Raw genomic sequence first — 21,934 nt, 5'->3', positions numbered from 1 at the left:
ATGGAGGGGCCCCATCGGCTGGTCCCAGGGCAGAGGGGCCTCGTCTGTTGGCAGCTGGGTCCCAGGGCAGAGGGGTCCTGTTGGCTCATTCCTGGGGCAGAAGGTCCCCATCAGTTGACAGCTGCTCCCCAGGACAGAGAGTCCCCACTGGCTGGCGGCTGGTCCCGAGGATGGAGGGGCCCAATCAGCTGGTTCCCAGGGCAGAGGGACCCTGGCAGCTGGCGGCTAGTCCCCAGGATGGAGGGGCCCCATCAGCTGGCAGCTGGTCCCCGGGCTGGGACAGCAGGGGCCCCATTGGCTGGTGGCTGGCCCCCGGGGCAGAGGGCCCTGTCAGCTGGGCCCCGGGGGCCCGCTCAAATGGAGGTCTCGTCGCTCCTGCTCAGTGATCAGACACAGACCGAGGGGAGGGGGGAACAAACACACAGACGTATGGTCATGAGCAGCTGGGCCGGGCCCCCGGCAGGCTGGCCAGGGGGGCGGCAAAGCCACGTGACGCGCATGTTAATGGAGGAAATTAAAGAACAGAAATCTGGGCGGTTGGGGGCGGGAGACAGAGAGGAGGGGAGGGGTTAGTGCGAGTGGAGAAGGCAGCGGAGGAGTTAGAGCAGGCGAGCGCCCCGGCAGGATCTTCCCCCACACCGTGAATCGGCTCTGCCCCCTTGCAGCCCCAAACTCCCAGCTTGGAGCACTGGGCCAAGCCCCTGGCCAGCTGCTCGGGCTGCGGCAGGCTCCCAGCGGCTGGGGACAGCTCGGCCCATCCTGTGACTCGCAGGGTGTGGCCAAACCCCACGTGGAATTGGGGATGGGGGGAACTGAGGCTCTGGTCCCACAGCCCAGTCCAGCACTTGGGACTCACCCCGGTGGGGGGGCAGGATCCGGGCCCAGAGTGAGGGCAGAGCCATGGGGGCACTAGGCCAGGGGAGGAGCCATCTGGGGAGGTGAAGCCTGGCTGGTTTGAATGGGCACATCACCTCCCAGGGTGATGAAGGTTGACGCGGTGCCTGCGGGGCGGGGAGGGGAGGTTGGGGTGCAGAGGGAGCAGCTTCACAGCCTCCCCCTCCAGCCAGATCCCAGGCAGAGCTGTGGCCGACTGCCCTGGAGGTGGGCGCCAGGAGGGGTCAGTGGCAGGCCGGGATAATGGTCTGCCCCTGCCCTGCTGGCTCTGGAGGGTCTCCAGGCAGCACCTTGGCAGCAGGCTCAGCCCCGGGCACCTACTCACTCGGAGCCGGAGGAGTCCTCATCCACCGTGCCGGCCTTAATGCTCATGGCGATGGGCGTCACCCCGTTGAGCTGCTCCTGCAGCGTCTGGCGAGGGCGCGGAAGAACCCTGCCCCCCCGGCTGCCCTCGCTGCCCGTCGAGGAGCCACGCGATGCCACTGTGCCCGGCGGGGGGGCCGAGATCTCGCTGGGTACAGGGCGCAGGCTGTTCTCGCTGAGGGTAGGGAGGCACTTCTTCAGGATCCCTGCAGGGGGAGTTGGGAGGGTGTGAGGCAGGGGTAGGGGGAGATGGAGGGGGAGCCATGAGGCTGGGGCAGAAGGTGGAGCAGGCCCAGGCAGCTGGGGCGGGGACAGATGGGAGGGGCTGTGAGGCTGGGGCGGGGACAGATGGGAGGGGCCGCGAGGCTGGGACACGGGTCAGATGGGAGAGGCCGTGGGGCTGGACAGGGGGAGATGGGAGGGGTCGTGAGGTGGGGCAGGGGGAGATGGGAGGGGCCGTGAGGCCAGGTGGGAACAGATGGGAGGGGTCGTGAGGTGGGGCAGGGGGAGATGGGAGGGGCTTGCAGCCAGGGCAGGGGTGAGGGGGACCCTCCCGGTTCCTGTCCCAGGCAGGCGCCCTGTGCCGCGCTGCAGACTGAGGAATCGCCCCATGGGAGCAGAGCCGGCCCATCCAGCCTGGGCTCCCAGATCCTGCAGCCAGCAGGGCCAGAGCAGGTCCTGTGGCTTTGCCAGGCTCGCCTCACCTGCAGCGCCTGCCTCTCTGAAGCATTGGTCAGCCCCGGCCTAGCAGGAGCCTGCGACCACCAGCTGCCATGCGGGTCCAGTGCCACCCAGTGAAGGGATGGAGAAGCCATGCCAGGCTCTGCCAAGTCTATAGGGGAAGCTCTAAGGACCCTCTAGCCCCTGGAGCGCCCCACCCCCAATCATAGTATCTACGGTGACCAGACAGGAAGTGTGAAAAATCGGGATGGGGTGGGGGTAATAGGAGTCTGTATAAGAAAAAGACCCCAAAATCATGACTGTCCCTATAAAATCAGGACATCTGGTCACCATAGTAGTATCTGTGGAGGACCCCTGCCCTGCACAGCACCCTCCCACCAGCCTTGCAGTGCAGTGCTAGACGCCAACCCTGGGGTGAGGGGGTGCTGGGTTCCCCGCTTACCTTTCTGGGGCTGGGCAGTGGGGTTGGGTAGTGGAACCAGCACGTTCTTGTCCAGGGCCTCCCCGTTCTCCCTGGGTGTCTCTTCCAGGGGTCCCAGCCACACCTGTCCCACGGCTGGCTCCACCCGCAGCGTCTCGGGGCCGGTGTGCCCGTCGCTCTCGCTGGCCGTGGTCACAAACTCCCCCGGCCAGTAGGGCTTGCCGTGGGCCAGCAAGTTATCCACTGGGGAAAAGCACAGTGAGCCGGGGACCCCAGAGCCAGCTCCCCACCACCCCGGGGCTGCTCCTGCTCACGCCGGGAAGGCGAAGGGCGGGCAGCACCCAGCGTGGGGCAGAAGCCCAGTATGGGGCAGGCACCTAATGTGGGGCAGGTGAGGGGAGGGCAGGCAAGGAGAGGGAAGCACCCGGCAAGGGGACGGCAGGCACCCGGCGTGGGGCAGGCGAGGGGAGGGAAGGTGCCTAGCATGGGGCAGGCGAGGGGAGGGCAGCACCCGGCGTGGGGGAGGTGAGGGGAGGGCAGCACCCACCATGGCGCAGGCGAGGGGAGGGCAGGCGCCTGGCATGGGGCAGGTGAGGGGAGGGCAGCACCCGGCATGGGGCAGGCACCCAGGGTAACAGGACAGCCAGGGCAGGTGTGGAAAGGTGCCAGCCAGGAGAGCAGGGCGCTGCCCAGCCCCACGGATTACCCGCCTCCCCTCCCAGAATGGGACTCCTGGGTGCTGACCCTTTGTGGGGGCTGCTCCCACCCCTGCGGGCAGCCCCCAGGTCCCGACGTTACCTTTGGGGGCGCTGTGTGGCGGCAGCTTCTCACTGGGGAGGCCCAGCAGGTTCTCCCAGCAGGGCTCCCCCGGGAACGCCTCGTCCTCACTGTCCGAGGAGTGGGTGGAGGCGTAGGAGCCGCTTTGGTCGTCCTCCAGGGACAGGTCGCTGTCCGAGTCCGTGTCGTGCTCTGGGGCAGGGTCACACAAAGAGCTCAGCATGGTGCCCGCGCCTCTAGCCCTCAGCTCCCCACAGCGGGCCTCTGACCTGCAGGGCCCCTCCCAGCCTAGGGCATAGCCAGGAGGTGGATCCTGGTGCCAGGCTCCAGACACCCCTGTTCTGCCCCCCCGGCGTGGCAGCCACCAGAGGACACTGTTGCTAGCCGCTTGCCCTGCGTTGCCCAGCAGATGGCAGTACCGTTCCACCCCTCCTCACCATTCGGCTGGTCCGTGGCCTCCAGGAAGTGGGCACTGGTGTCCGTCTGCCCACTGGGCACCTGGCAGCTCTCCAGCCCGGACTCCTCCCTGCAAAACACGGCCAGGACGCTAGAGCCACACAGGGTCCGGCCACACTGGGCTCTCGAGCCCGCCCCCCCCCCCCGGCCCCTCCAGGCCCAGCGCTGCCCCGGGGGGGCCCTGGCAGGGCGGGTGGTACCTGAGCACGAAGGGGATGTAGCTGTGCTGACTCTTGCCGGAGTGCACGGCGCTGTACAGGGATCCCGTGGAGGCACTGAAGGGCATGTGGTACAGCCGGCCGGCCACATATGTGTTGTTGCAGTTGTAGGCCTGGGGGTGGGGGGCAGAGAACAGGGGGGCGGACAGTGAGTCACTGCTTCCTCTGACACTTCCCACTCAGCGTGCTGCCCCTCCCCCCAGCACCTCAGCCCTGGGCTCCCCCGCAGCTCTGCCGGTGCCCCTCACTCCTGATCCGCAGCTCCTGCCAGCCCAGCCCTGGTAAAGATGACGCCGCCCAGGCCAGAGAGCTGGGCCGAGGCACAGTTACTCTGGCTGTGTGGGGTTGGCACTCACCGCAGTCAGGGTGGATTTGGTGGTGAGCTCGGGGTCTGCGCTGTGCTTCTTGCTGCAGCTGAATTTCAGAGCCTTCCTCACGTCCTTGCTGAAGACGATGCAGGCGAGGAAGATGAAGGGACCCTGAGGGAGGGCGCGAGGGGCAGGTCAGAGCCCGCCAGGGCTGAGCTGAGCCGGGGGGCCTGAATGGAGCCGGGGGGGGGGTCCATGAGCCAGGCCCCCTCCCCTGATGTGCTGCCACGCTTTCTGCTGGGGGATGATGGCTCTGGGGGCAGGGGCCCGCACCGGGCTCCTCCAGAGGGGATCTCTGTGCCAGGCCCAGATCCCCCCCAGCTGTCACAGCACAACCCCCTCGGCAATATGGTGTGAGGCCGGCTCTGGGCCAACAGGGCCACGCAGGGCTGCAGGGGCATCCGGCCACCTCTACTCAGGCTCAGCTCCCGGGCCAAACTGGGGAGACCCCCTCCCCCACTGGGGAAAAGGCCCCACGCATCCTGGGGGAAGGCCCCACCCCCTGTCCCACCGTACCTGGAGGCAGTTGAAGCCGGCAAAGAGGTAGTGGAAGAGGATGGAGTCGCTGTTGACGGAGAGCAGGGCCAGGAGCCATGTCACGCTAACCAGCAGCAGCACCAGGAATGCCGCCCGCAGCCCCGACCTGTGCCGGGCAGAGAGGTCAGGCCAGGCCAGAGATGCCAACCTCGCCCGCACCGACCCCTTCCCCATCCACACCAACTCCTCCCTCATCTGCCCCCACACCAACCCCGCCTGTGCCGACCCCTCCCCTGGCCATGCCCACACCAACTCTGCCCATGCCACCCCCTCCCCCATCCCCCCAGCAACCCCACTCATGCCAACCCCTCCCCCACCCACACCAACCCTGCCTGCACCTACCCCTTCCCTGCCCATGCCCACACCAACCCCCCACACCTGAACCACTGCCTACAGGCCCCACTGCACAATACAGCCCCCCTTCCCCCACAATGCCCCATACCCACCCCTGCAGCACACACTGAGGTAGTAGGGGCTGTTCCCTCAGCAGAGCTTCCCCCCACAACAAACACCTCCCAGGTTTCCTCCCCCTGGGAGCAGGCCTCAGTCAGCACTTCCCGTGCTGCCCCGCCAGCCAGGGCTGCCCAGCTCTGCCACAGTGTGCCAGGCACTAGGGAGGTGGGGGAAGGGGGAAGACTCACACTGGGCCCCTCTTCTCGAAGCCCTGCTCCTGGGCCAGGCAGGCGGCTTTGGTGGCCAGGACATGGAGGAAGACGCTCGTCTACAGGAGGGAGAGGGTGGGTCAGCAGCTGGAGGCAGGGCCTGGGGCCCCCTCGCCCCTCCCCACAGTCTGCCCAAGTGGCCATAGTGCAGAGCCCAAGGCAGAAGGGGGTATGCGGCTGTGCCGGAATGAGCCACGGGAAGCAGCCCCCAGGTCAAAGCCCTGGTCTGGCTGGGCTGGGACACTTACAAGGAATCCATGGTAGGGGGGTTCCCTTCCTGGCCCTGCATGACAGGAGGAGTCTGGAGGCCAGTGGGAGGGAGAGCAGCAGGTCTGCATGGCCCGGGCCCTTTCCTCGCCCCTCATGGCTCTCCCCAGCAGGGGACCTCAGCGGGGAAACTGAGGCACTGAGAGGCAAAGGGGCCTGTCCTAGGTCAAACAGAAAGTTAGTGGCAGGCCTGGGAAGAGAAACCTGGTGTCCTGGCTCCCAACCACCGTGCTCTAACCACTAGACACCCCCCCAAGCAGGGATAGAATCCAGGAGTCCTGACTCCTAGTCCCCCGCCACAACTAGAGTGAGTGTGTGTGGGGTGGGAGGTGCAGCCCACATGGGTGAGTGCCAAGTGCCCAGCGAGGGCGTGGGGGGGACAGCACGTGCAGTGTGGGTGCAGGTAATGAAGCTGGGGCTGCTCTGTGCAGGATCAACCAGCTGTGCCCGTGGGGGTGGTGGGGGCACCCAGGGCGGGTGCAATGATGTTGCGCGTCCTAAGCGAAACTTCCACCTTGCACCTCCCACCCCGAGCCCTGTGGCAGCCCTCCGCCCTGAGGTGCCCCCCCGCAGCAGCTCCCCCACTCCGCCCTGAGGCACCTGCCCCTACGGCAGCTCCCCTCGGCCTGGGGAGCCGTGCGGCAGCTCCCCGCCCCAGCTCACCTCTGCTCTGCCTCCTCCCTGAGCATGCCATCGCTGCTTCACTTCTCCCGCCTCCCAGGCTTGCGGCGCCAATCAGCTGTTTGGTGCCGCAAGCCTGGGAGGGAGAGAAGCAGAGCGGGGCGGCATGCTCAGGGGAGGAGGCAGAGCAGAGGTGAGCTGGGGCGGGGAGCTGTTCCCCCGCGTGCAGGGATGGCTCTAGGCATTTTGCCGCCCCAAGCATGACAGGCAGGCTGCCTTCGGCCAGCTTGCCTGCAGAGGCTTGTGGGAGGTCCGCCGAAGCCGCAGGACCAGCGGACCCTCCGCAGGCAAGCCGCCGAAGGCAGCCTGCCTGCCGCCCTCACGGCGACCAGCAGAGCGCCCCTAGTGGCTTGCCGCCCCAAGCACGTGCTTGGCATGCTGATACCTGGAGCCGCCCATGCCTGTGTGCCATCCCCCCCATTACTCGCTGCAGGTGTCCTTCCCTGCGCCTCCCTACCCCAGGTCCCTCCACCTAAATGCCGACGACGACCGGGGAGGCTGAAGATCCAGCCGCCGTGGTCACCGCTGAAGGACCCGAAATGCCGCCCACCAAATGCTAGTGCCCTAGGCAACTGCCTAGGTCACCTAATGGGTTGCACCGGCCCTGGAGGCACCCCATGTGCGGCCCCTGCAACTGTGATGTCAGAAAAGGCTTCAACCCCGACTGCAACAAAACCAGCGGGGAACATCACTGCAGGGGTGCCTGGGTGAGCTAGGGGGAGATACCACTGCAGGGGGGCTGGCAGGGTGCCCGGGCCAGCTGAGGGGAGATACCACTGCAGGGGGCCTGGGGAGAGATACCACTGCAGGTTGGGGAGGTGTGTGTGAGGATAGCACTGCAAGGGGATTGGGGATATGGGGGGCATACCACTGCAGGCGGATTGGGGGGTGCCTGGCTCAGTTGGGGGGAGATGCCACTGCAGGGGGATGGGGGGTGCCTGGCTCAGCTGGGGGGAGATACCACTCTAGGGAGACTGGGGGGGTGTCCAGGTCAGCTGCGGGGAGATACCACTGCAGGGGGACTGGGAGGGTGCCCAGGCCAGTTGAGGGGAAATACCACTGCAGGGGGCCCTGGGGGGGGGGTGTCTGGGCCAGACCATGCTGCTGTTGGTCTTGCTGGCCTTTGATCCTCCCCAGCCCCATGCACTAGCCTCCAAGACCCCCAATGCCCCCATACGCACTGAGACAGCGAAGGCGATGGGCCCAGCGAAGCTCCAGACCAGTGTGTCGTAGATGGAGAGCCAACAGAAATCGGGGTTCCCGTAGCCCTCGGGGTCCAGCCCCACGGCCAGCCCTGTGAAGAGAGGAGCCGCATGGCTCATCACATCCCATCCTGGCAGGGTACTGAGGAGCCAGCAATCCAAGAGCCCTCAGACCAGGAAGGATGTGATCAGTCTTTACTGAGTGCTCGGGAGCTGCTGCCGGCGTCAATTTCACCCAGAACATCCATATCTCTGATCGCAAGATGACATCTAAGGGGTTGGATTGTGAGCCTGCGTGCCGGTGGGACCCAGCAGCCCGGAGAGATGTTAGCTAATGTGAAGGGCTGGGCTCCAAAGAAGAGGTGACCCTGCCCCTTGGGAGAGGTCCATGAATACCGGACCTGCCACTGGAATGTCCCTACGTACCGTCAGCGAGAGGACAAAAGACATTTGTTCTCCCTCATGCCCATGAAGAGGAATCAGGCAAGTGGATTTGCAGCTCAGAGCACATGGCAGGAGGGGGATCAAACCCCCAAACAAAAGAAACTTGTCATCTTTGTGCTGCTTGGATGCTGGGGGGCCAAGTGTTTCTAGGCATAAGCAAGAGCTGCCCAGCTGCTTGGCCTGGGTTAGCCCTAAAGGACACATACAGCTGGCTTCTCATAGAAGCCTCTATTACCTTTTGAAACTTAAAATTAGAACTCATTTGTGTATCTGTTTCCTGCTGTAACCTCGACAGTAACCCTCGTAACCTTTTCCTAGCTAATAATTCTGTAGATAGTTTGTTAGAGGATTGGCTGCAAGCCTTGTCCTTGGGGTGAGATCTAAGGTGCAGCAGAGCTGGGGGAAGTGACTGGTCCTTTGGGACTGGGAGTGACCTGAACCTTGCTGTGATCTGTGGTGAGGGACCAGCTACCAAAAAGGCCGGCTCACTGGGGTGGCAAGACAGAGGGGAATGCCCCAGAGGACTGTCCGTAACTCCAGAGGCATCCACACTTGATAACCGGTTGGTGAGGGCTCAGTACAGAACTCCCAGCCAGCATGGGGGGCAGGTGCGCCCTGCTCCTCCCAGCCTGCCGAGAGCACTCCCCTCCCTGCCTTGCCCAGCTGCTGACAGCGGAGACTGGGTGGGAGCAGACGTAGCCCCAGCAGAGAGGCGGGGCAGCGCCGGGCTCACCTGTGATGAAGGCTGGCACACCCCAGCCCACCATATAGTAGAAGCGCATGGGGCTGTGGTTGATGTCCCGCACCTCGCTCAGCATGCGGTAGAGGTGCAGTGCCTCCAGCAGGAGCCAGGCAAAGGTGCACATGTAGAAGAAGTGCAGCAGGATGGCGATCACGGTGCAGGCAAACTGCGGGGAGAGCTGGGCGTCAGGGAGTGGGGGGAGCCGGCATAGCCGTGGAAAGGCCCCAGGACACCCCAGTTAGCGTGTGCCCCACAAGCTCTGGGGCGACCTGCTGCCCCCAGCTGGGAGACTGCACACTGCAGGGCCTCCATGCCTGGGCTCAGCCAGAGCCACCAGGGCTCCACGCAGAGGCCCAGGGCCCAACTGCCGCCTGCACAAGGGTCACGAGGCCGCTCAGCGCCCACCCCTGTGCCAGTCATGCCGCAGGAGGGACCCAGGCTGGCCCAGCCCCCCCCCCACCCTGCCCACAGGCTCACGGGGATGTCGGCCTGGTTGATGCCCAGCAGGAAGACAAGCTCAGCGAGGAAGAGGGCGGCGGCGGTGTTCTTGTGGATGCTGTGCTGGTTGGTGTGCAGGGCCCGCAGGCTGGCCAGCACCAGGAAGGTGAGCAGGAGGCTGCCCAGCGTCACAGCCACAGAGGCGTAGGTGATGGTCTGCAGCGGCAGGATCTCCCCGTTCTGGGGGGCAAAGGGGGGTCGTTGGGCAGCAGCCAGACACCACAGGACCCGCCCCCCAACCAGTTCAGGGCTCAGAGATCACCATAGCCCCACCCTCTCTCACATGGGGCCTGCCTATGGCTCCATCTCCTTGGGGATGGGACTCCTCCACCTCTCACCCTTGACACTGTGGGCCCACCCATAGCCCCACTCCCTAGAGGATGGGGCTCCTCCCCCGCTCACCTTTAACACTGTGACCCTGCCCATAGCTCCACCCCCTGGGGTGGGGCGCTGCCTGCTCACCTCTCTCCTGGAGATGTCCATCAGCACTGCGAAGCTGGTCATGTGGCAGCACTGGCAGCTGACGTGGCTCTGGTTCCTGAAGACCAGCTCGCAGCCCCTGGCCGACCAGCCGCCTGCCCCGCCAGGCCTGGGGAGCAGGAGAGCTGGAGTTGGGGGAGGGCTCTGGGCTCGCAGGCCCTGTCCCCTCACCGGGATTCCCCAGAGCCCCCCTCACAGGGGGCGGGCTGGGGGTGCTGGGCCCGGCTGGGGGTACTCACAGCATGGAGTGGTTCCAGAAGACGCAGATGGGTTTGGAGCGCTCCTCCGTCTCCAGCAGCCGGAACTGCACGGTGACAGGCTTCTCCAGCGCCCGCGGCCCCCGCTGCTCCTCAGCGTGCACGCTGATACTCACCACCGGCGTGTTGATGACGGGCCGTTTGGGGACCCTGCGGGAACAGCCAGGGCTGTGGGACCCACACCACGCGCCCCCCTCGCCATGGCCCCAGGACCTGTGTGCTCCACCCCCCAGCAACCTGCCCCCGCACAGCTACCTGCCCCCCGTCTGCGCCCCCTGCGCCTCTGCCCCCCTACAGCTGCCTGCACCCCGTTTCTATGCTCCCCTCAGCTACCTGCCTCCCGCCTGCGTCCTGTGCCTATGCTCCCCCTATAGCTACCTGCTCCCCTCCTGTGCCCCCTGTGCCTCTGCCCCCCACAGCTACCTGCCCCCGCCTGCACTCCTGTGCCACACCTACCTGCCCCCCCCAGCTACCTGCCAGAGGAGATGGGGGGAGGGTCCCAGCCCAGTTCCCAGAAGGGCCAGGGAGACCAAGCTCCCCTGGGGACCCCACAGGGCAGGGCCATGGCACGTTGGCTGACGGTAAACAGAGGCCTTCACTGCCTCTCGCTGCCCGACCCCACACTATCTTCTCCCCAACGCCCTCACAACTCCTCTCCCCAGCGCCCCCCGCTCTTGTCCCGAGCACCTCCCAGCTCCTCTCCCCATCACCCGCCCCGGGCTCCTCGCCCCAGCATCCGCCCCACCCCGGGATCCTTTCCCCAGCACTATGGGTACCGCAGGCTCCGCTTGTCCGTATCATAATGCTCCGGCAGCAGCCCTGCCAGCGTGCGGTAGATAATCACGCTCGCCACGGCCTGGCCCTCATTCAGGTCCGGATGCCTCTTGTGCCGAGTCACCAGCGACTGCTCCTCCTCCTCCTCTGCAGAGCTGGGGGGCTGCTTGGCACTGCCCATGGGGGGGTCTGGAGGGAGAATCAGGGTAGGTGAGAGCTGGGCCGGACCTTGCTCCTGCGAGGGCAGCACAGACCCAGGCAAGGACCAGTCCCACCGCACTCCCTGCACTACAGGCCGGTGCCCGCAGAGAGTGCCAGGCTGTGCCATGTTCCCCCAGGGCTGCAGCAGCTCTAGGATTACAGCCCAGCCCTGGGCTCCCCCCAGCTCTGCCAGTGCCCCTCACTCCCAACCTGCTACCCCTTCAATCCCAGCCCTAGGGTCCCCACAACTCTGCCGGTGCCCTTCACTCCCGACCTGCTGCCCCCTCAATCCCAGCCCTGGGTTCCCCACAGTGCCCCTCACTCCCAACCTGCTGCCCCCTCAATCCCAGCCCTGGGCTCCCCGCAGCTCTGCTGGTGCCCATCACTCCCGACCTGCTGCCCCCTCAATCCCAGCCCTGGGCTCTCCCCAGCCCTGCCTGTGCCCCTCACTCCCGACCTGCTGCCCCCTCAATCCCAGCCCTGGGCTCTCCCCAGCCCTGCCTGTGCCCCTCACTCCCGACCTGCTGCCCCCTCAATCCCAGCCCTGGGTTCCCCACAGTGCCCTTCACTCCCGACCTCCTGCCCCCTCAATCCTGGCCCTGGGCTCTCCCCAGCCCTGCCTGTGCCCCTCACTCCCGACCTGCTGCCCCGTCAATTCCAGACCGGGGCTCCCCCTCCAGTCCTCCCTCAATCCTAGGCTCCCCACAGGTGCTGCCCAGCTCCACCCCCTGCTGGCACCGCCGGTGGGGCACTGCCTCTGACTGACCTTTGCCCTCAGGCACCTGGAAGACGGTTTCGGGGAGGATGACAGTGGTTTCCAGGTCCGTGGGCTTCTCGCCCCGCAGCGCCTCGTAGTGGGGCAGCTTGGCCCCAGCGAAGTTCCCCTTGTCCAGCCGCACTATGGAGATGACTGGCAGAGAGACCCCCCCATGAGGGGCTGGGCCTGCCGAGGGCACAGCCGGCCTCCGTCAAGCTCACCCCACCCTCCTGCCCATTCTGGCTCCCAGCTCGGCCCATCCACTGCCTGGACCCAGATCCCAGCCACCGCCTGCTGCCACCCCCCTGCACCACACGCAGGCCTCCCAGGCTGGGCAGCCAAGCCAACATATGGCCATGATTCTGGGAGCCCTGGAGACTCCCGGGCCCAGCCATGGGGGCGCCGAGTGCCCACCTTCCCCGGACTGGGGCTGCTCAGGAGCAGCCCTGCAAGGAATAAGGCTGGGCTTCCTCACACGCTAGGGCTCCCCTTCCGGCTCCTGGGCACAGCAGCCTGCACCCCCTGTGGAGCCAGTGCCAGCTGCGCTGTGATGCACAGGCCAGGGGAGGTGCCCAGAGACCCCTCGCCCCGCCAGAGCCCATGAGCCGCCTGCTGCGGGGGCCTGGCTCTGGGGCTGGACAGGCCCCCAGGGCGTAGAGCTTCGACAACGAGGTTGGTCTGCGGGGCCATGTCCCCACCCTGAGCACAGGGCACTCTGCCAGGGCCAGGGAGCCCCAAGAGAGCTGAGCCCCAGCTGCTTCTGCCCGTCCCTGAGCAGCCAGGGAGGGAGGAGTCCCAGGATAACACCTCCACCCCACCAGAGACAGGTGCACCCTCTATGGGCAGTGCCATGCCTGCAGGTGGGGCTGGTCAGATCCATGTCCTCGTCCTGCCCCACGGCCAGGCAGCGGCACCTAGGGACAGCGCAGGGTGCAGTGGTGTTGGCCCACCCAGCTCCACGCTCCTCAGCCCCCCCACCCGGCCTCCGCCCAGCCGCACACTCCTCAGCCCCCCACCCGGTCTCCACCCAGCCCCACTCTCCTCAGCCCCCCACTGGTCTCCCTGGCCCCTTCAGCTCCTGCCCTCACTGGCCATGTCAGGAGCTAGCTGGCCCTCTGCAGCGAGCCCCCAGGCCCAGGACATCTGCCATCCTCACTGCACATGGGCACAGCTGGACCCACTCAGAGACAGTCCCCCCATGCAGTGGCCACGCCCCCCACGTGACAGCCACACCCCCATGCAGCGGCCACGCCCCCACGCAGCGACCACGCCCTCACCGATGTTGGGTGTGATGAGGGTGAAGGGGCTCAGGTAGGTCTGGCGCAGGTTCTGGCCCAGGGTGCTGGCGTAATCCTCGTAGCGCTTCAGCAGCCAGGCCGTGCCGCCCTCCGTCTGCTGGATCAGCTCCCAGTGGCGCTTGTTGCTGGGATCCAGCAGGGCACTGCCCACCCGCAGCAGGTTCTGCCGGGGGGGCACCATGAGCACGGGGCCCTGCTGGGCCGACACACGGGGCACCCCCGGGTCAGCATCCAGAGCACAGGCCTGGCTAGGCACTGCGGCAGGTTCATCACCATGGTGACCAAGCGCCTGAGTCCCACCCCTCCGGGGTTGAGCCAAGGTTGCGGTTCGGGTCTCAGTAGGGCCATCTGGGGATCCAGCCCTGTGGCTCTGATGCTGGCGCCTAGCACCGTGGGGTCAGGGTGTCTGGGGACCTGCTTGACCTATGGGACCCGCCCAACCCCGTAGGACCCACCCAACCCTGTGGGTTCTGCCTGCCCCATCTCCCCTGCCAGGCGTTTTGCTTGTGGGTGTGAGGGGGAATCACCTGCCCCAGGCCACAAGAGCCCCAGGAATCCCCTGGGCAGCCTGCACCAAGCGACACTGGGGCCCCACATCCTTCCAATCAGCCCTCTGCCCATGCACATGCCACCAGCCATGCCCGGCCTGTGTCCTATAAGGCGTCACCGAGCCACCCAGCCACCCTGTGCCCATACTCAGGGGCAGCCCGGACAGGCCTGGCAGTGCTCAGATTCTTTCCCAGGTTCCTGTGGCAGCTGCTTTGCACAGGGTCAGTCTCCAGCTTGCCCCATGAGGCATATGTGTGACCCCAGCAGGGGAGTGTCCTCTGATCACAACAAGCCCCCCCTGCCCAGGAGCCAAGGTCCCTCCCTCTCCAGGCAATGCCACCTGAAGCCCCCACCCCTGTGCCTGCCCGGCTGGGCTTCCCTACCCCACCCCAGCTGCTCTCCCAACCCGCTGGCACCTCGGTGAAGTGGACGTCCTGTGTGGCAGCCAGGCCGAAGCCCTGTTGGTGGCTCTCGTGCTGCAGGAGGCGGGTGCAGAGCTGGTACGCCACCCGCACATCACTGCCGAAGTAGCTGGTTGTGTGCTGAGTGGCATTGTGCAGCTGCAGGGCCGCCCGCTGCACCAGCCCTGGGTCCAGGAGCGACTCGTTCCGCAGCAGCCGCTCCGCCTGCGCCAGGCAAGGCAGTCATCAGTGCCGGGCACTGGGGCACCGGAAGTGGCACAGGGGCCTCAGACCAAACATGGCCTGGGAGGCTCAGGGCCGGGCACTGGGGAGGTGCGGGGGCCTCAGACTGAATACGGCCTGGGGGCTCAGGGCTGGGGCACTGGGGAGGCAGGGGGGCCTCAGACTGAATACAGCCTGGGGGCTCAGGGCTGGGGCACTGGGGAGGCGGAGAGGCCCAGGCTGAAAGCAGCCTGGGGGCTTCAGCACTAGGTACCTGGGGGGACACAGGGGCATGGGGGGCCTCAGACCGAACGTGGCCTGGGGGGCTCAGGACCAGGCACCAGGAAGGCCGGGGAGTCCCAGACCGAATGCAGCCGGGGCTGGGGAGAGGCCTCATGGCTGAGGTCCTGCTGCCTTTGGAGCCCAGCTCTCATGATGCCCTCTCTAAAGGATGGGACTGGTCAAATTGTGGGAAAACCCCCTCAGATTGGCTGCCTTGCCCACTGCCCTGTCTCCTGGGGAAGGGCAGCCAGTCAGAGCCGCTGCAGGAAGCTGGCAGAGCTCCCCCCCCACCCCCGATACCATTGCATGGGGGGAGCTAAACAGCCCAGCAGGTCAGGGCCTTCCCCACGGTGAGTGACAGGGCAGCTCCTCGGCCCCCTGCACACTTGTCCTGGGCAGAGGCAGGGGGGTTGAAAACCCCTGAAGACACTGCTGGCCTGGAGGGGGAGAGGAGCCCCCAGCACCCCCAGCCTGGGAGAGGTGAAGCCTGAAGTGGACTGGGGACAGAACTGCGGGGCCAGGATGAAGTGTGGGGCAGGGCAAGGGGAGCCTGGCAGCACCGATGGCCCCTGCGCTGGGGCTCGCCCAGAGCACAACGCAACCTCATCCAAAGCGCCTGGCGCTGGGGGGCCAGCTCCTGTGGCAATGACATCTGGGGCTGACCATACAGGGAGCACCACTCCCAGCATGCACTGCTGCACCACACCCTAGGCCTCACCTCTCCAGGTGGAGCAGTGCATGCTGGGCCCCCCTGGAGTCACAGCCAGGGCGCTGGGAGCTGCCGAGGGGCCCTGGCAGGGCTGGGTCTGGGCTCTCCAGCTCTGAGGGTGCTGGGCAGATGCCACTTACCAGGCTCCGGAGCTGGGCGAAGGGCAGTGAGGTGCAGTTGAAGAGGTTGGGAGCCAGCCAGCCCTTGTGTTCGTCACAGTGTCGCACGGCGGTGCCTGCGGGAAGAGAGCAGGGGTCACTGCGGGGTCCCCAGGCCCTGCCGCCAGCGAGTCAGCACTGTCCCACGCCTGCGGGTCCTGGGCAGGTGGGCACAGGGCAGCGCGCTGCAGCCATGGCACGAGGGCACGTCGAGCACCGTCTCCCATCGCAGCAGCACATAGTTACCAAAAGATCCTCGGGGGCAGGGCGACGCGGCGGGAAGCCCAAAGCGGGTGCGGGGCCACCAGATGTTGGCTTCGATTGCACGGGGGCAGCTGTCATAATTCACTGCACAGCAAAGAGGCGAATCAGAGCGACAGCCCAGGGGTACCCAGGCAGGTGCTCCCAACTGGGCAGGTCCAGGGGCCAGCTTAACGCAGTGTGCCCAGGGGAGCCCTGGTTGGGGGTCACACGGGCCACATGACAGCCCCGAGTTGGGGGGTTGCTATCACAGACCCTGCCTGGACAAGGGCCTGCCAGGGGGTGGGCAGGCAGCGGGGTCCATGGGGAGTCTGGGGGGACGAGACATCACCCGGGGCCGTAGGCCACACCCTGGCTGGGAGACCTTGGCAGCCGGTGGCCCAGGCACCCCTTCGCCAGCGTGGGGAGGGACAGGGGGCCCACAGTTCAGGGGCTATGGTCCGTTCAGCCTGCTGATACTGACAGCTCCACCCTCCAATCCCAGGGCGGGGCGGAGCTATCCAATAGGACCCCACCTCCCAGCAACTCCTTTATTTCCTGCTGGGGGGCCGTGCCCCCCCCCACTGCCCCTAGTTGCAATCCCATGTCCTGGGCGTGCCCCCCACTGGCATCCTGAGTGGTGCTGGGCCTTGGGGGGCCGCGTCCCGCCTCATGCTGCTGGTTGTGTCCTGCCCCCTCCCTCAGGGCTGTGTCGGCCGTGCCATGGGAACAGTGCCCCACTGTGCCCTGGGGGCTGGTCCCTGCCCTGCCCTGGGGCCCGTGCCCTCCTATGCCCTGGGGGCTGCACCCACTGTGCCCTAGGGGCTGGGCCCTGCCATGCCCTGGGGCCCGCGTCCTCCTATGCCCTGGGGGCCGGTCCCTGCCATGCCCTGGGGCCCGTGTCCTCCTATGCCCTGGGGACCGCATCCCACTGTGCCTTTGGGGCTGCACCCATTGTGCCCTGGGGCCAGTCCCTGCTGTGCCCTGGGGACCACGTCCTCCTATGCCCTGGGGGCTGCACCCACTGTGCCCTGCCCAGGGGGCCAATCCCAGCCATGCCCTGGGGACTAGATCCCACCTTGCCCTGGGGGCTGGTCCCTGCCATGCCCTGGGGACCACGTCCTCCTATGCCCTGGGGGCTGTGCCCACTTTGCCCTGGAGGCCGGTCCCTGCCATGCCCTGGGGATCGCATCCTGCTGTGCCCTGGGGGCTGGGCCCTGCCATGCCCTGGGGCCCGCGTCCTCCTATGCTCTGGGGGCTGCACCCACTGTGCCCTGGGGCCCGCGTCCTTCTTTGTCCTGGGGGCCGGTCCCTGCCATGCCCTGGGGACCACTGTCCCGCCATGCCATGGGGGCTTGGCCGACCTTCGCAGCCATTGGCGGTGACCTCAGCAAAGGGGTTATCACAGCGGTCGCAGCGTCGCCCGATGACGCCTGGCTTGCACTGGCACTGCCCTGTCTCGGGGTCACAGAGCCGCGCCAGGGAGCCCGTGGGGTAGCAGTCGCACAGCAGGCAGGAGTCGCTGGCCAGCGGGCGGTAGTGATTCTCCTGGGGGGCAGAACACAAGACGTTAGCCCCAGAGAGCAGCTGACAGCCCTGGGCAGCCAAACCCCATCTATCAATCAGGCAGCCCACAGGCCGCTGCAGGGCCAGAGCCACCCACTGCCCCCTGCTCCATGGGGCTCCTCTTGGTGGAGGGAGAGTACAACCCCCACCCATCCAGTTAAGCCTGCTGGCAGGACCTAGCTAGTGCCATGGGGGAGGGAGGCTGACTCGCTGAGACAGGCCAAACTGTGCTCATGCATGGACCCCCATGCAGCCAGCAGGCACTGCCACCGACCATGTCCCACTGCCAGCCCCTCGGCTGCCTGAAGCCCAGACCATGGGCAGAGCCGTTCCATGGGGCAGGTACCACCAGAGCTCAGCAGCCCAGCCCCACCTGCCTGCTTCCAAGGCTGCAGAGGGCAAAAAAAATCTCACAATCCACCTGGGCCCTCAAACTGCCTCATAGGAACCCCCTGTCCCAGTGCTGCTCAGCTCCAGGTCCCTGCTGGAGCCCTTCTGGGAACCCGGTGTGGGGTGGGGACACAGGGCCCAGAGCCAAGCAAGGGGGCAGGGGATGGGCAGAAGAGCCGGAATGCAGCAGGGGGCTGATGGGAGGGGCAGAAGGAGCCAAAAGCCCTGAAGCTAAGCTCTGGGTCACTGGCACCACCCAGCAATGGTATCTCCCCCCAGCTGACCCAGGCACTCCCCCAGTCCCCCTGCAGTGGTATCGTCCTCACTCACCCTGCAGTGACACTCCCCGCTGGTTTTGTTGCAGTCAGGGTCGAAGCCTTTGCTGATATCACAGTTGCAGGGGCCGCACATGGGGTGCCCCCACCACCCCCGCGGGCACGGCTGGTCGATCCTGCGCAGACCAGACCCGGCTTCGTTACCTGCACCCACACTGCACACGCAGCCCCGCCCCACGCCCTCACTGGGCACCTGGCACTCACCTGTGTGGGCTGCACCTCCCCCCTCAAACTCTGGGCACTGCTCCCACACACGCCTGGCACATTCACTGCATACGCACAGCACACACAATGCCCCCCACATGCTAGCAGACACCGGGCACACACTGCCTGGCCCTGCACTGCACGCACCCCCAACGCACACCCAGCATACACCTACACTGCACACACACACTCACTGCCTACATCTGCACTGCACACATACCCAGCACACACCTGCACTGCACACACACACACTCACTGTGCACGTGTACACACATACACAATCACTGCGTTACCTGCACTGCATGCACACCTGCTGTGTACACCTGCACTGCACACACAGACACACTGACTGCGTACACCTGCACTTCACACACGCACACAATCACTGAGTACACCCACATGCCATGCACACACACATACTGCATAAATCTCTACTATGTGCACAAACAGCATACATGTGCAGTGCAAACACACACTCACTAAGTACACCTGTATGGCACACACACACTGCATATGCCTGTACAGCATGCATGCACACACACACCGTGAGTGTACACTTACACCACACACACATATTCGCTGAATACACCTGCATGGGGCATGCACACTCACACATTCACTCCATACCTCTGCACTGCACACATGTGCACACCCACATGGTGCTCTCTCACACACATACACACTGCATACAGTTGCACAGAACACCTAGAGTCAGGGTGACCAGACAGCAAGTGTGAAAAATCGAGACAGGAGGTGGGGGGTAATAGGCACCTATATAAGACAAAGCCCCAAATATCAGGACTGTCCCTATAAAATCAGGACATCTAGTCACCCTACACAGAGCACACACCTGCACTGCATGCACACTCGCTGCCTACACCCCCACACTGCACACCCAGTACTACGCCCGCACAGAGCACACCTGCACTGCAGACACATATCCCCCCCACACACACACACGTCCCGGCATCTCACTTGTTTTCGCAGTAGGGGCCGAAGTAGCTCGGGGTACACTCGCAGGTGTAGCCGTGCGGGGCGCTGGGCTTGCGAGTGCACGTGGCCTGGTGCTCACAGGGATTGAGGGCACACACGTGGGCACAGCTGTCTCCATAATAACCTGGGGCAGGAAGGAGGAGATGCCTGGGGGTTCAGTGTCCCAATGCCCCAGGCCGGGGCTCCCACGGCCGCCCGCCCCTGCTGGCTGAGGATGAGTGATGCTCCGAGCGTGCGGCAAAAGAGTCAGGGCAGCCTTGTCCCCAGCAGTTCTCCAGGGGGTTGGCCAGCCTTGGGGTGCCCCTTGCATGTGATCAGCCCCAGAGCTGCTGGCCTGAGCTCCCCACAGCTCCCCAGCCTGGCTGAGATGTGTCCCGCTGATCCCAAGGGGCTCCTGGGGGCTGTACTGGGGGCGGCAAATACCCCTGAATTTGCACATGGGGCAGAGCCGATCCTGTGCACAGGGATCGCCAGGCAGCACATGACCCCCCTGCACCCACCCGCCCAGCTCCTGGTCCCTCACCTGGGTCACAACTGCAGGAGAAGCTGTCCCAGTCATCATTGCAGTAGCTGTTGGCCGGGCAGGGGCTGGAGTCACAGGGGTCAGGGACACTGCAGCCACGCTCCACATTCACCTGCTCGGCCTGGTTCATGTTCAGGGCCACAGCACTGGCCGCTGTCTCACCGATCCGCACCCCCTGCCAGGGCACAAAGGGCCCCAGTGAGCCTGGCATTGGCCCCGTCCCCCTCTGCTCCCCTCAGAGCAGGCCCACAGCCCGAGAATGGGCCCACAGCCCCACCGAGAATCAGCCCAAAGCGCCCCCCCCCAAATAACGGCCCACAGCCCCACCGAGAATCAGCCCAAAGTGCACCCTGCAAGAACGAGCCCACAGGCCTCCCCAGAATAGGCCTGGAGCACCCGTGAGAAAGGGCCTGGAGCCCCTTCGAGAATGAGCCCAGAGCCCCCCGTGGCAGCCCTCCGGAAGGGGGCTGGGTTCCCCCATCAGTCCCCTTGTTTGCATGTTTCATGCTGTTCCACAGACCCAGCAGCCTGGGGATGGAAACTGGCCCCCAAGGGCTAGTCTGTGACAGGCTGTAGCTGCCGGGATTGGCCACTAGAGAGCGCCATAGTCTCACCCTGGAACCCTGGAAGTGCCCATTATCCGAGGGGGCAGCGGTAGGGCTGCCTGAGAGCGGGGGATTGTAGGTCTGGCCCTGGTGCTACCATTACCTGTTCCCCCTGCCCCCCTGCACCAGATCCCAGCCAGATGGGCCCATCCCCCCAGCTGGGACCCAGACGAGGGTGCAACCCCCACAGCACCCCCGATACCTGCATGCAGCCGCGGAATCCCTGCTGCACCTGGCCTCCCGCGCCCGCCACGCCGCCCATGGTCAGGTTCCTCAGCTTCAGCCCCTGCAGCTCGCTGCTGGGGACCTCCAGCACCTGCAGAGAGACCGGTGAGCACTGGGCCCTGCAGAGCTCAGGGGAGCCCAGGGCTGGGATAGCAGGGGCTGCAGGTCGGGAGTGAGGGGCACCAGCGAAGCTAGGGAAGAGCCCAGAGCTGGGATAGCAGGGCAGGGGATGTAGGGCGGGATGGAGGGGCACTGGTAGAGCTGGGGGGTGGGGGAAGCCCAGGCGTGGCTGGCAGGGGGCTGCGGGTCAGGAGTGAGGGGCGCTGGTGGAGCAGGGAGCCCAGGGGTGGGGTAGCAGGGGGCTGCGGGTTGGGAGTGAGGGGCGCTGGTGGAGCAGGGAACCCAGGGGTGGGGTAGCAGGGGGCTGCGGGTCGGGAGTGAGGGGCGCTGGTGGAGCAGGGAGCCCAGGGTGTCTCAGTTGCTCTCACCCCTGCTCTGTTGTTGGCCCCAAAATTCAGTTCAAATGTGAAGAAACAGACACAAGGTTTAAAAGAACAACAGCGACAAACTTCCCCCCCTGCACCTTGCCCCCCATCCTGCTCCCTACACATCCCCCCAGCCCCCATCATCCCCCATTCGCCTTGCTCCCTTCCCCCTGCACCTGCCCCCCATCCTTCTCCCCAAGCCTCATCTGGCCCCCCATCCTGGCTCCCACACTTCACCCAGCCCCCCCTTCTGCCCTCTCACCCCCCTTATCTTGCCCAGGACCCCCCCGCAGCGCCTCGCTAGTCCCACCCTTGCTCTGTGCCCACCAGCCCCCGCACCTGATGCAGGCCATAGTCGAGGGCCAGGACAGCCTCGACCTCGGTGCTCTCCCGCCTGCGCCGCAGCTCCAGCTGCAGGTGGTGCCAGTCGCCGTCGTTCACCTTCACCTGGTGCAGCCGGAGCACCCAGCCTTGGACGCCAGGCTGGGAGACGCTCATCAGCACGTACCCCTCACTCAGCTGGGAGAGATGGGGACAGTCAGAGGGGGCGGCAGAGGGGGGAGCTGGCTGGGAGTAGGGGGCCTGAGGCAATGGGGCAGGAATGGGGAGTGGTGGAAAGAGACGGGCTGGGGGCAGTGGGGGGAGCAGGCTGGGAGGGGGGATGAGAAGGGCAGTGGGGGAATGGGGGCAGGGGGCAGTCGAGGGAGCGGTCCAGGGGCGGGGAAGGGGGAAGCAGGGGGGAGCAGGGGAGCAGTGGGATCCAGGGGACAACGAGGGGAGTAGGTGGCCGGGGGCAGTGGGGCAGAAACAGGGAGTAGGGTGGGAGCGGGGGGAAGCAGGGGGCAGGTGACGGGGGGGGGCAGGAGGAACAGGGGACAGCGAGGTCCAGGGGGCAGAGTGGGGAGCAGTGGTCTGGGGTCCAGGCTGCTGGGACATGCCCAGCCGGTGTCATGAGGGCCCGTGGGTGGGTGCTCAGATGCTGGGCAGGGGCCCCTGAAGACGGGGAGCATCTCCCAGATCTGGGTGCTACCACCTACCCTGGTGCGAGGGGCCCCGGGATGGGCAGCGT

At 66.0% G+C, this 21,934-nt stretch overlaps 1 protein-coding gene across 4 annotated transcripts in view; it reads right to left on the bottom strand.

Moving 5' to 3' along the window:
* The window catches only part of CELSR2 (cadherin EGF LAG seven-pass G-type receptor 2), a 62,884-nt gene continuing 40,950 nt past the window's right edge, over positions 1 to 21,934 (bottom strand). Inside the window, exons 10-35 of one of the 4 annotated variants that reach the window (XM_050956054.1) lie at positions 21,205 to 21,384; positions 20,358 to 20,471; positions 19,551 to 19,725; positions 19,010 to 19,151; positions 17,826 to 17,946; positions 16,904 to 17,087; positions 15,546 to 15,647; positions 15,282 to 15,376; positions 13,944 to 14,153; positions 12,958 to 13,141; positions 11,690 to 11,833; positions 10,725 to 10,911; positions 9,931 to 10,098; positions 9,674 to 9,800; positions 9,191 to 9,391; positions 8,705 to 8,879; positions 7,507 to 7,619; positions 5,357 to 5,436; positions 4,695 to 4,821; positions 4,167 to 4,289; positions 3,793 to 3,923; positions 3,574 to 3,662; positions 3,158 to 3,328; positions 2,381 to 2,602; positions 1,220 to 1,463; positions 1 to 158 (exon numbers count right to left, since the gene is read on the bottom strand). In XM_050956054.1, the coding sequence (XP_050812011.1) occupies positions 86 to 158; positions 1,220 to 1,463; positions 2,381 to 2,602; positions 3,158 to 3,328; positions 3,574 to 3,662; positions 3,793 to 3,923; positions 4,167 to 4,289; positions 4,695 to 4,821; positions 5,357 to 5,436; positions 7,507 to 7,619; positions 8,705 to 8,879; positions 9,191 to 9,391; positions 9,674 to 9,800; positions 9,931 to 10,098; positions 10,725 to 10,911; positions 11,690 to 11,833; positions 12,958 to 13,141; positions 13,944 to 14,153; positions 15,282 to 15,376; positions 15,546 to 15,647; positions 16,904 to 17,087; positions 17,826 to 17,946; positions 19,010 to 19,151; positions 19,551 to 19,725; positions 20,358 to 20,471; positions 21,205 to 21,384 (3,882 nt within the window). In that variant the 3' untranslated portion in view covers positions 1 to 85. Of the gene's footprint in view, positions 530 to 1,219; positions 1,464 to 2,380; positions 2,603 to 3,157; positions 3,329 to 3,573; positions 3,663 to 3,792; positions 3,924 to 4,166; positions 4,290 to 4,694; positions 4,822 to 5,356; positions 5,437 to 5,625; positions 5,801 to 7,506; positions 7,620 to 8,704; positions 8,880 to 9,190; positions 9,392 to 9,673; positions 9,801 to 9,930; positions 10,099 to 10,724; positions 10,912 to 11,689; positions 11,834 to 12,957; positions 13,142 to 13,943; positions 14,154 to 15,281; positions 15,377 to 15,545; positions 15,648 to 16,903; positions 17,088 to 17,825; positions 17,947 to 19,009; positions 19,152 to 19,550; positions 19,726 to 20,357; positions 20,472 to 21,204; positions 21,385 to 21,934 lie in introns of those variants that run through there. The other 3 variants (XM_050956053.1, XM_050956055.1, XM_050956056.1) reach the window with 3 other exon arrangements.

Source organism: Gopherus flavomarginatus, chromosome 5 (assembly GCF_025201925.1).
Source record: "Gopherus flavomarginatus isolate rGopFla2 chromosome 5, rGopFla2.mat.asm, whole genome shotgun sequence".
In the NCBI taxonomy this organism is placed as follows: domain Eukaryota; kingdom Metazoa; phylum Chordata; order Testudines; family Testudinidae; genus Gopherus; species Gopherus flavomarginatus.
This window is presented reverse-complemented; position numbering and strand designations above follow the sequence as displayed.